A 12,611-nucleotide genomic window follows, 5' to 3' on the forward strand; every position below is an offset into this window, starting at 1 on the left:
CAAAAACACACAAACGGGTTAAATAGGGAAGCAGCATGTGTTCCAGCTTGCTTCAGCTTGGGAGACGGAGTTCTGTAAGATGTCTATAACTATTCCACTCTGAATATACCTAATTCTGTCTCTGCATCAGACGACAGATGCAGCCAAGCGAGAAAGAGTCTATGCTTACAGCATTGAACCGAGATGCTAAGTAGCATGGCTGCTCTTTTTTCCCTCACGGATTTGGTTGCACTCGACGCCAGTCATGCAGGTAGTCTCCTCTGCATATGATCTTGCCACTCCCATCAGCTGCCACTCCTCCATGGAAGGGGACTTGGTTTGGAAATGGCAGGGATTCTTTTCCTAAGGCCTGATATGGGTGAATACAACTAACAAGGGATCTGGTTGAGCTCGGCCGTCTGTTCCAAACTTATCTTGGGAGAGTCACATTCTGAAGTAAAAATGAGTATTGAACTTGAGTCTAGGGGAGTCCTTTGATAGATTGCTAGTCTGATAGACTGGCTTCGAAAGATTCAGGTATATAAAACTACTCCGTTCACTTTAATCCCTAGTTCACCAAAGTTGGCAATCTTAGGGGTCTGGAATCCCCATCCACACCTCCCAAGCTCCCAACCCCCAACCCCAATACAGAGTATCCATGGAAAAAAATGAACTCATGAGATCAATCGCCTCAGTGGGAAGCTCCTTCCCTCTGGGCTTCTTGTGTTCTGATGAATCTGACCCAGATTGTGCCTATAAAACTCTCCTGTCTGGGACTCTAACTTTCCACTTCTGGGATCCTCATGCTTAGAGATGTTTCTGTCGTGGTCTACTTCTCAAATTCTCTCATCTTTCCCTGCTACCATATTTCTATCCCACAGTTACTGAATCCAGGATATCCAGAAGTCAGCAATTTCTATTCCTACTCAGGGCCTCTCCAACCCACTGCTCTTGGAGCCACACGGATCCGACTCAGTCCTGAACCAAGTGAAACTGATTGGGTCACTCAGCCTTACTGAAGCTACTACCTCGTAGGGTTATTGTAAGGATCATAGGTGATAACGCATGTGAAGGACCCACATCCTTGCCAGGCTTAATAAATCTTCACTCCCTTCTCCCACCAGAGTGGCCTGGAGCTCTTAGACACATTTTCCCAGCACTTAGCCCGGTAATATAATTAGTGACATTAGTGTATCTAAAAGGCAATTACCACTTAATTGCTCTAGCCCCATCCAGACTGAAGTTGTTCTTCAGGCAGTTCTAATTTGGGGTTAGGCGGTTTAGTCCTACCCTAGCTAGTCACACCATCACAGTCTTCCAGAGAATAAAAATAACTCTAGGCAGTCACTGGTGACAAGGTCAAAGATTCTGAATCAGTTTGGAGCGGCATCTTTCTTTCTTGAATGATCATTTAAAAGTAGCCCAGCTCCACTCAGAAGCACTTTTGCCTTCCTTGGACTCCTTCCTGCTTTTATCAATGTAGATCTGTGTCTCCGTACAGATTCAGATTTAGAATCCAGTTTCAGGTATGACATCTTAGAAGACGTTTATTTACATCATATACTCAGTTTAAAGGAGTAAATGCCCTTCTCTCAGCCTCTGAAGTTTGCTTATCTTAGCACCACTGTGAGGCCATAATGCCCAAAGGAAGGCAGAGTGTGCTGTATTTTACCCCCTCCCACCCCAGTATCACATAAATGAACAACAGTCTCTAGTGAAGAGCCCAGGACTTTTTTTTTCAACTTTCAGGAAAAAATCTTTAGAACCCCACAAGTGTCTTTGAGGAAACCTAGATGGTCTTAAGCCACACAGAAAACATTTGCATCTGAACCGCACTCCATGTGATTGTGGATTGAAGTAAAATCTAAATAACTTTTAGCAGTTTGAGATTTGGAACATAGCCTGGGCCATAGAAATTCATTCCCCTTTAGTTCCTTTTCTGTTACATCCGATGCCAAAATAAATGGAAGCCATAGAGAACCTTTGAATTCCTTGGTTCTCAAGTGACCTCAGAGAAGGTGGATTAGCAGAACCCGTATTTGGTTATCAAAGGACGATTTTTTTTTCATCCCCCCCTTACAGGAACCACAGTTACCTTCCTGGGTAGAGGATGTGGTGTTGTTTCTGGACCCTTTTGCTCCAGGACATAAACATGCTCTTGAGAAGGGGCATTCTGCTAAAGAAACCCATTGGCGTGGTCCTCGGAGGTCATTGAGTGGCATCCAGGTCTCTCAGGACCTTGTAATGCAACTCAGTCAACTCGGTGTTGCCCTCTTCCTGTCCCCTACCCAAACCATCCAAAGCAAGCGGCCCAGAGTTTAATGACATCTCCTCTGCCAGTTAGGTCAAGTTGCCCTGGCTTTTCTAGGAGTCAGATTGTCTCTGACTGCAGATTAAAACTAATACCTCCCACGTGGATCTCTCTTCTCTAAAATACTTTTAATTTAACAAATTACATTTATGTGTGTGTGTTTCATTTTACTTCTTTTCACCCCATATCACATGAACAAACAGCAAACTCTAGTTAAGAGGAGTCCCAACCTTCTTTGATATTCCAGTGGAGATCTTCTGCAGTGAGCATGGGGAAGTCAAAAGGACGGTTTGCTGGAGTGAGTTTTTCCTTCCACTGGGTGGGTCCTGGGGATCGAACTCAGGTCATCAGGCTTAGCAGCATGTGCCTTTACCCACTGGACCATCTTGCCCGCCCTCTCCAGACATTTTGTTCTTGTAGAAGTCATTGCAGAGGTTGGGAGGGTTTGGAGGACCTTGCAATGCTGTGTGAGAGCTTTCTTATGAGGACAAGTCAGGGCAAGGAATTAGCCACAGATGTACATGAGGATTCTGTTGGCAGCTGAAACACAGGTCATCTTAATTAACCCACAGTTACTCTTAAGAGAGATAAACTACAATGAAAAAGTTTGGATGGAAATTTTTAGTTCGATGAATTTAGTATAATGGAATTTGATGAAAATATTTGCTGGAAATCTCTGAATGGTGAAACATTTATACCGTAACATTGAATCATTCTCTATGAGCATGGAAAGGAAGAAAGCAGGCTTGGGAAAATGAATTTTCTACCTTCCATAAAGGTTGATATGGGGAAAGAGAATCCCTAAGCCATTTGGCAAAATCAATATGAGTTTTTTCAGATACCTTGAAATCTTCAAGACCAATCTTCCAAAAAAACAAAACAAACAAACAAACAAAAAACAAAAAATCCCACAACATTTTATCTGTTCTTTGGTAATCTCATATGTGTCTTTATTATATTCACCTTCCCTCCCCCAGCTGTTCTCCGGATGAACCCTGCTTCCTTTCCTATTGATCTCTGTGTCCCATTTTCCCTACTTATGATCATTTTTGCTATCTGAAATAATCTTGGATATGAGTCCTTTCACTGGAGCATGGTCGACTTAATCATTATGCCTGTGCTTAAACACTGTCACTGTGGGGGCTAATGATTGTTAGCTATAGACTTTGATTCTTAATGTCAAGTTAGGCATCCTAAACTGATGTACAGAATGCATGGAGTTCATTATGAGGTTCAGAGGATTAAACATTCATACCTAGTAATACTGAAAGAGAAAGAGAAAATGCTAACTGCCGTTCAGATATCTGTGTGACTTGTGTAAGTCAGACTCTCCCCCAAGAAGTACATTTATAATGTATAAGCTGTATCTGTCAGATAGAACAATCATAAATAAATATGGAGATGCAGAGAAGAGTCAGTGGAAGATCTCCAGGTTGCCAGGATGTGTGGAGAAGAAGGGAGACCCAAGCATACCAGGCTGTGTTAGTTAGCTTTTCGCTGCTGGACCAAAATGACAGAGATTACAACTTACATGGAGGATGCTTTACTTAACTTCACAGATTTAGAGTCAAAGACTCTACCCCTAATACGCCCATTCAGCTAGGAGCCCATCAGTGGAGCATCCCTTGATGATGTCTATGAATGTGGGTGTGTGTATGTGTGTACGTGTGTGTGGGGGGGGTGCAGACACACATACAAATGGGCATACATGTAGATGCCGAGCCAACCTCAAGTCATCTTGAGGCGCCGTCTCCCTTGTTTTTAGATAGAGTCTCTCACTGGAGTCAGGAGCTTGCTGATTAGGTTAAGCTGGCTGGACAGTGAGACCCAGGGACCCAGTGCTGGGACTCTGAGCTTGCACCACCATGTTAGGCTCTTCCTGTGGGTGCTGAAGATCAAACTCAGGTCCTTATGCTTGTGTGGCAAGCACTTTCGCAAATGAGCCATCTCCCCAGTCTCTGCCCATTACCTCTTCTTAGCCACAGCGTCTAGGGACAAAGCCTTTGACACAGGAGTCACTGCGCAGGGGCTCAGCGGAACCTTCATAGTCAAACCATAATACTAGGTTTCCATCATTTCAGTTGCTAGCTCAGAACAATTTGCTCTCTGGTCTTGTTTTCCCTCATTACTGAAATGAGATTGATATTAAAGATTAAATCATATTAAGTTTGCAAAGCAAGACAGTGTACCTTGTTTAAGTTGGTGGTAAGTTAATTTATAGTTTATAATAATGCATAAGCATTATAGTTATTACTTATATTGTTATAATCATTAGATGCAGAGTGGATGCTTGTACTTGATGCTGACAGATGTTCCTAAGGAAAGAAAGTTGACTGTAAACACTAAGTTCTCTATTATTTTAGCAATCAGTTCAGGAATATGGAGTTAACAGGAAAGCATCAACTCCCAGCCTCCTTCTCATTCCCATGGATTGTGGGGCACAAAATTCCTACCTGCCTATCCTGTTATAAGCTTCCTTCTTCTCATGTGCACACTAGGAGTTTCCCATACTCTTGAGGAAAAGACTGAGAGGTGCCAAATGGTGGCTTTATCAGTAGCTAGATAAGGTATCAGCTAATTTCCTACCTCTGAAATGTATAGTTTCTGGTTTGGTCAAAGTTATACTTTAAAAGATAAAAAGAGATTTTCCTTGAAAAAAGTCAATTTGTGTTATCTTCTAGGTTTTATATTATTATATTACATATAATATATCTATCCTTGCTAACTGTAAGCTTTCAAGAAGTTGCTGAACACAGTTAAGAAATGAACACAAGGGCTCAAGCCTGTCTTGAGCTGTAAACACTAAGTTCTCTATTATTTTAGCAATCAGTTCAGGAAAATGAAGTTAACAGGAAAGCATCAACTCCCAGCCTCCTTCCCATTCCCATGGATTGTGGGGCCCAAACTTCCTACCTGCTTATCCTGTTATAAGCTGCAGTGTACCATTTGATCGGGCAGAAGCACATGTTTGGACAGTACAGGGTAGGATGATTGATGACAGGACCCACAAACAATTTCAGTAGAGGTAAAGTATAGCTGTACCCCACAGCATGACAGTTTTGCTCAAGGAGGGATCCCGTCACATCTGTCTCAATTCACACAGCTGCTGTATCGTGCACACACAATGCGTTTCTCGGAATGCATCTCCTCTGGTGAATGATACCCGACTGAAGTCAGTCCCCAGAATGGATCACTGTGACATAGCTGAGGAACAGGAATTCATCCAAACTGTGCATGAATGCCAGGTAGATATGTACGTATCATGTCCTTGCCCTTGCTTCCTGTTTCTGTATCACCTTTAGGAGAGAAGTCACTCCACCCCTTGTGCTCTAGGAGAGCGTTTCACTAATCGCTGCCCAATTGTTAACAATTTGGGAGACTCGGTTGTGAGCATAAATCCCTTCTTCCTCGATTGCTTTCCATTTCCCTTCGCTGCTTTCCTCGCCAACATGGTCTCCCATCTTTCCTTGCATCCCACGAGTTCACTGCAACAGGCGATGCATTCCTGCTTTGCAGAGATGCACAAATGGTAGCGGCGTGAAAACACTGTGTGTTCTTGTATAATCTTTCCCGTGCTATTGTCCCCATTCTTTATTTCTCACTTTGTTATTTTGAAATCTGCCTTGTTCATTCTTCAGGCTTTTTTACATGCATGAAGTGTGATGAATGCAACCTCTGGCTACCTTTCCTTGACTATTATCAATTTTTTTTATCTATTTTTGGTTATCGGACACTGCTCATATCTATAAAGGAATGACATATTTAAGTGTGAGGATACTATAAACACATTTCTGAGAAGTGTGATACCTGCACCTTTCTCGTCACTGTTAAAAGTCCCTGGAGAGGATAAAACATAATCCTCTTGGGAAGCAGCCCTGTTTTCAACAGCCGCTCACCAAAGCAAGCAGAATTCTGTCACAGACTATGCTGGAATCATGACTGTGTACCAGGGCAGGATTTTGTTAACCTAGTGGGGGTAGAAAACACTCAGCTGGTGTCAGTGAAGACCTCTTGAACTTCTCTGAAGGCCTCAGGAACAAAGTTGTCGAGGAGATAGCTGCAGTCACAGTTCTGCCTCGATCATGAAGCCCTCTGCAGACGCGCTTGAGATCATCTCCTGTGCCGTTCTCATCTCTGTGAGCCTCGTAGGAAACACATGTTTATTCTATTCCACAAGCAAATGCATCGCTGGGGGCCTGCAGACCTCCTTTCTTCTCATCATCAGCCTTGTGTTCGTCCACCTCACTAAAAACCTGGTGGTGAACATCCTCAAGATTGTTTACTCTTCTGGTATCTTGCTGGATTCCGCGGGCTGCAAAGTTCTGCATTTCACTGCAGCCCTGACTACATCCCTGGCCATCTGGTTCATGTTACACTTTGCGTTGCTCTACCTCCGGAAGCTTTACCAAATTGTCTACCCTTTGAGTGGGGCTGCAAACCCAGATCCACAGAGGTACTCCTTGAAGGGGGTTTCTGCACTTTGGGTGGCTGGTGTGGCGGTGTATATCCCTGTGTTGATATACACTAGAAAACCAGAACCCCCGAATTCCGGAAATGATACGGGCTCCTTGTCTACTAACAGAATGTACCTGGGTTGCTTGACTGGTTTTGGAAATGACAAGGTAGAGCTGTACTATGGGCAAATATTTCTAGTTTTGGTGGATATTCTTCCTTTAGTTATCTTAGTGTTTGTGTGTCTCTGGATGGCTCTCCTCCTTTCAGAGAAGAAAAAGATGACATATGGGGACATCTGGATTGGAGATGATGATTCAGAAACCGAAGTCCTTCGAGGGGCCAAGTTCAGTATCTTGTTAATGTTGCTGATCGCTCCGCTGTGGGTTTCTCACTTTGTCTTAGTCCGCTTCTTGAAGGATTTGGCAACGTGCGTCTTTATTCCAGCTGTTCTCACAGCCCTCTCCTCCAGCTTCTCCGCTCTCAGTCCTTTCCTGCTTATGCTGGTTAACTACAAAATGAAGCTGGTGTCCTTCTGCGGCGTCAGACAGGAAAAGTCCACAACACAGCCTACAGATGCCATTCCGTCTCCATATGCTTGATGGCTGAGTGAGTGGACTTGGAGATTCTGCAGAGGTCCTGTCGCGGGGGGGGGGGGGTGGGGTGGGGTGCATAGCTGCAGCCCAGCAGTTTGGGGACTGTTGTTCTCAGCAGGAGTTTTTGAAACAATAGCTAGAAAATTGACTGCTCTAGAAACTAATTTCTGAGGGAGACTTTACAAGTAGGAACAAGAACACTAAGCTGTTTATACACTGAAGATAAACAGCCCTCAAGACACTTCTCATGGAGGACAGTGATTCTCAACCTTCCTAAGGCTGCAGCACTTTCGGATAGTCCTCGTGTTGTGTAGACCCCCAGCCATAAAATTATTTAGTTGCTACTTCATAACTGCAATTTTGCTACTGTCATGAATCATAATGCAAATATCTGATATGCAGGATAGCTGATATGTGACCCCTGTGGGGATCTTGACCCACGGGTTGAGAACTGCTGATTTTGCATACGACTGCATTTTTTTTTTAATGTAGAATTTCTAAAGAAAGTCAGTAGTCATCATTCTGTAAATGAGCTCAGCATGGGCATCGTGTTAAGTATTTACTTGTGCAATGTGCTGTGATTTTAGAAAAAAAAACGCGTTATTGAAACTGAGGTCAACACTTCCTAGGCGAATTCCTCATGATACTCCTAAAGAAGCTGTGTTTTCCTTAAAAGATCTCGCAGATTTTGGAAGTGCGTTAGGCAGGTGTATGATACTTAGTGTTGGCAGTTTTCATCATAGTATCTCATGTAAGCTGAGAGCAGGTTTTATTTGTTGCCCCTGCCGTAGGTCTTTAGTAAAAATACATCTAGATAAAAAGTATTGAATTAAAGTATTAATATCTGTTTAGTCTTATTCTCCAAGTGTGTATGATGTGCAGATATTTGGTTGCTCTTGGCATATAGCTCATTCTCCTTGCTTAATCATAGAAACATATACAACTATGTATTTTTCTTCAGAAGAAGGGCATTGAGTTTATAAATAATTTATTTCTTTCTGCTTTTGGTCATTACGTGGGTATATTCACAAATGACAATAAATTATTAAAATCCTTATAATTATTTGCTTCCTAGATTGGATCTTATTTTTAAAACATTATAATTCTAACTAAAATTACATGACCAGGTTTTTATTTTTATTTTTTTTTTTTGTAGCTAGTTACTCATAGCTGCTTAAGCTCTTAGGTCACAGTAAATAATTATTATAAATATCTATGCATAAATTTGTGTACAAAGCAGTACATTTAAATCTAATTCTTAATTATCTTTTTTCACTTTCTTGGAATAGCAATGTACCTAGGGATTCTTCTGCTGCCCTAGTGAATGGAGCTCTTGAAACTGAGATCTTTTCTCTAAAAAGACTGTCAAAATTATAAAGCTGGATATCATTTGCAGAAGAGACTTGCAATATCTTAGTTGCTAGGAAGTTTTGCAGAGAAAGTAAATTTCAAGTAAACCAAAGCCACAATTCTGTAATGCTTTGCACCGTTGTGTGCCCCTTGTTTGACACAGAGAATTACAAAAACAACAGCAACAACAAAAAGACTTAGGACCTTCTGAGACTTCCAGGTGGTCTTCATGGGAAATGCTCATTTGAGTCCACCGAGGCAGCTTAATCAGAGGGCACCAGGCACGGATCTTGTGTAATGAAGTTAACATCTGGAGCGATGGAGGATGTGGGGAAGAGGTCGCCATCTTTTAATTGAGAGCAGATGTAGCCAGAGCTAGGAATAGCCATTGATCTTAAGTGGTGGTTCTCAGACGCGGTTCTGGGACCAGGAGAAACAGGACGACCCTGGAACTTGTAAGGGATGCAGATGCCAGGGCCTCATCTCAGACATGTTGAATCAGAAAGTCTGGGCTCGCTACAGCAATCTCTTCGTGAACCTTCTGGGTGAGCTTCATGCATGGTGCAGCTGGAGAACCACTAGCCTAGGGTTGCTCCAAAGTTTAATCCTCACAAATGATCAGAGTAAAGCCAAGGTAACCGACTCAAGATGTCGTCTCCAATGATCCCTGTGTGTGTTGCTGCCATGTCTGCTTCCCTCTAGGACAGCAATCAGGTTTGCCATCTGTGTTCCATATATTGTCAACAGGCATTGCCAAACAAATAAATCCACTGTAGGAATTGTCATTTTGCACAATTAGGGAGAAAGCATGAATCTTCACGTGTGCAAACAATTTGAAACTTGGATTTGGACCATTTCCTGTAGTATCTAAAGATACAGTTTCCAGATCATTCCGCAGTTGTGTCCAAAAACCAGTGCAAAACATGACTGGCCGAGGCCCAGCTCAACTTCCCAGTGCTAGCAATGCCTCTTTTTTTCTTCCCAGATATTTTCTCCTAGATTTGTCCTCATTAGATCATAGTTTTGTTCTTGTGGAGTTGGTAAGTTTCAGCTATGACGGAGAATCTTGTGCTTACTGAATAGTTCTCCCTTTCAGGTTATTTTTATCTTAATGTTCTCGTTCACTCCTTTCTCTTTTCTCTCTCCTAAAAGGTTATATAGTCACATCAAATTCTTGCTGGAGTCTAAACTGCATGGATGAGGATAAGGAAGAGTTAGCAGACACTGTCAAGGTAGCATGTATTGGAGAGGGATAAAAATGGGTCAGGACTGTTGGGGAGATTTTGTATAGACTGGAAGGTGTTTCCTGATTTCATCTCTGACTGCACAGCCTCTTTTACTGAGGCCAATGCAGGACCCTAATCTCTTCTTTCATGGCTGCCACCATACTTCTAGCTGATCAGTTTCTTGCCAAGCTGGCTTTGGTCATAGAAAGCACCTGATTCCATTGTAGCCCATTCAACATGTCATTAAACACCAGGTCCTTTCTGAACCTGGCATCTCAGAATCTCCCTCTAAGATATGTTCTGGAAGTCAAATGTTCCTAACCTACTTACTGGTCATTAAATTTTTGAAAGAGAAAAGAACACTACGTTCATTTGTTTTTCTTATCTGAGATAGATATTTCCCTACTTCTGTTTCATAGAGAAGAGTTTCTCATTCACAAGATCTCTTGCCTTCCTTATTTTGTCTTTGGTTCATCCCAACCTATACAGTATCCTTCAAAAGAAATGACACCAGGAACTGAACACAACATTTCTTTTCTCTGAGTCTGTATGTATTTTTTTATGTTTATCTTCTCTAGTGCAGCTGCTGTGAACATGGATTCTTTTCATCTTTCAAAAGGTATTTTAAATGTAATACTCGTCTTAAATTACATATGCAGATACAATACAAACCTGAAAGAATGTAAATATGCTTATCTTTCCTATGATTAAAACTGAGGTCTTTTCCATCACTAATGCTTTATTGTAAGTTACCTGAATCTTAGTATTCGGTTTCGGAAATCACAAATCAATCCCCGATCATTGGAAACAATTTTAAGCTGATAAATCAGGACTTAAAACTGCAAAAAAAAAAAAAAAGACAAATGTACAAATATTCATCAGAGAAATCCTACTCTCTATCAAAAATTCTACTACTACAATACTGTTTTAATAGCCTTTTCAACAAGATGTAGTATAGAATAGTCATGCATTGCAAAACCAATAAATCTTAGTTATGTGATAAAATAACAATTCATGGGTAATGGGAGACAGTTATTTCCAGGTCACCTGATTAGCAGATGCACCCATGGCTCCAGTGTGTACTTTTATAGTTAACTTAATGTTAGACCTAAGTTTGAGTTTTGTTCTGTAGGTTCCATAAATTTATGGTAAGATTCTCAGTATCATTAATACAACACATATTTTTGTGAGCTGTGAATTTTCTAAGTACACCACTGTAAAAATAATGATTACCTTAAATCCTTTTCTTAAAGATGGAGCTTAAACTATTAAACCAGCAAATGGATGATAGACTACGCCATCTTATGTGCTAGTTGGTGTAAGGTGTGTTCAACGGAGATTGAACACAGTTCTCTGTGCCAGCGATGATTGTGTCTGGCTTTCTATTTGTGCTCTACAGGAAAGATGAATAACTTGCTTGGTTTTAGGTTCCTGAACACTCAGAGCGATACAGTCCAGGGATGGGACTATGTCGTGGGATTCTGATCAGGATGACTCCAAGTGTATCCATGTTTCAGGGCAGCCTGGGGCAGTTTAAGAACCTGGCAGAACATGATTTGTGTCAGCTGCCCTCCTCTCTAGTTCATGATGCATGACCTTGGCCATAATGGTCCTGAGTTTTGTCATCTATGAAACTGGAAGAGCATAAATGCAAATTATAATTTACGATGTCTCCTTTCCTCAAAAAACTATCAAAAATAAAGTCACTTAAACATATTGAAGGTGATTTTGGAAACAGAAACTGTTTTAAACAGATGTGGGGTTGCTTTACTGTTGTAATTTTGGCAAGAACTCAACAGGGGGGGTAGACTTGGCTTAAAATCCATATTTTTGGCTGTGTGTCGATGAGGCATTACATAACCCTTCCAAACCTTTGCTTCTTTATTTCCATAATGGAAATTCTGAAGATGTTTGCCTGTAGGGTCTTTATAAGACAAAGTGAATAGAGAATCCATATAAAAAACCACCTCACTCTATAGACTCAGAAGATGGCTTAGTGGGTAAGAAAGCTTATTTCAGTGTGAACCTCAGGACCCATGTAAAATGATGGCGTTGTAGTGCAAGCCTGTAAGCCCAGTGCTATACAGAATGGATATAGAAGGATCCCTAGATTTTTCTGGCTGCCTGCCTAGCTACCAGGTCAGTGAGAGACCCTGTCTCAGGAGAATAAAGTGGCAAGTGATTGAGCAGGACACTTGAAGTCTTCCTCTAGCCTCTGTATACAAACACAAGCACACAGCATGCATTCATGGGTGTACCCACAAGCACACACACATGCATGTACCAGACACATACAACACTCACATGCAGTCCCACAAACACACATAAAACCTCAGCCAGTCTGAGATCTCAGGAGGCCAGTTTTCTTTCCCTATATTTCTGAGCAGTACACAGTATCCTCCCCCTTGCAGCACCCTTACCCTAGTACATGGATGTCTTTCATTTGCTATCAAAATACTCAACTGCAGTTTTCCAAACATGCCTGAAAACTTGATATTCTAGAAACAGGCAGAATTCAAAAATACTCTCATGGCCACTCCTGTCTATCACCCAGGGCTAGTCCTCACCCTTCAAATCTCTTTCTAAATGAAAAGCTACTGTGGTCAGTGTAAAATCCACCCTCTCCTGGAAATTCTCCTTCTGAGTTCTTATTTGCAAGTCTTTGCCCATGCAGTTAAGACTCTAGAGCGCTTTGCC

At 41.7% G+C, this 12,611-nt stretch overlaps 2 protein-coding genes across 4 annotated transcripts in view; both read left to right on the forward strand.

Moving 5' to 3' along the window:
• Positions 1-12,611, forward strand: part of LOC121441946 (synphilin-1) — a 138,616-nt gene that overhangs the window by 49,622 nt on the left and 76,383 nt on the right. The window lies entirely within an intron of this gene.
• On the forward strand, positions 6,373-7,344 carry LOC121441947. The gene has a single exon (XM_041643362.1). It carries the CDS (start codon positions 6,373-6,375, stop codon positions 7,342-7,344), a length of 972 nt encoding a protein of 323 aa, XP_041499296.1.

This window comes from Microtus oregoni, unplaced genomic scaffold (assembly GCF_018167655.1).
Source record: "Microtus oregoni isolate MIOR12 unplaced genomic scaffold, Mior012 000085F_ref0000168, whole genome shotgun sequence".
Classification (NCBI taxonomy): Eukaryota; Metazoa; Chordata; class Mammalia; order Rodentia; family Cricetidae; genus Microtus; species Microtus oregoni.

Coding starts and splice junctions, on each gene's coding strand:
- LOC121441947 (XM_041643362.1), top strand. CDS start 6,373: ATGAAGCCCTCTGCAGACGCGCTTGAGATCATCTCCTGTGCCGTTCTC.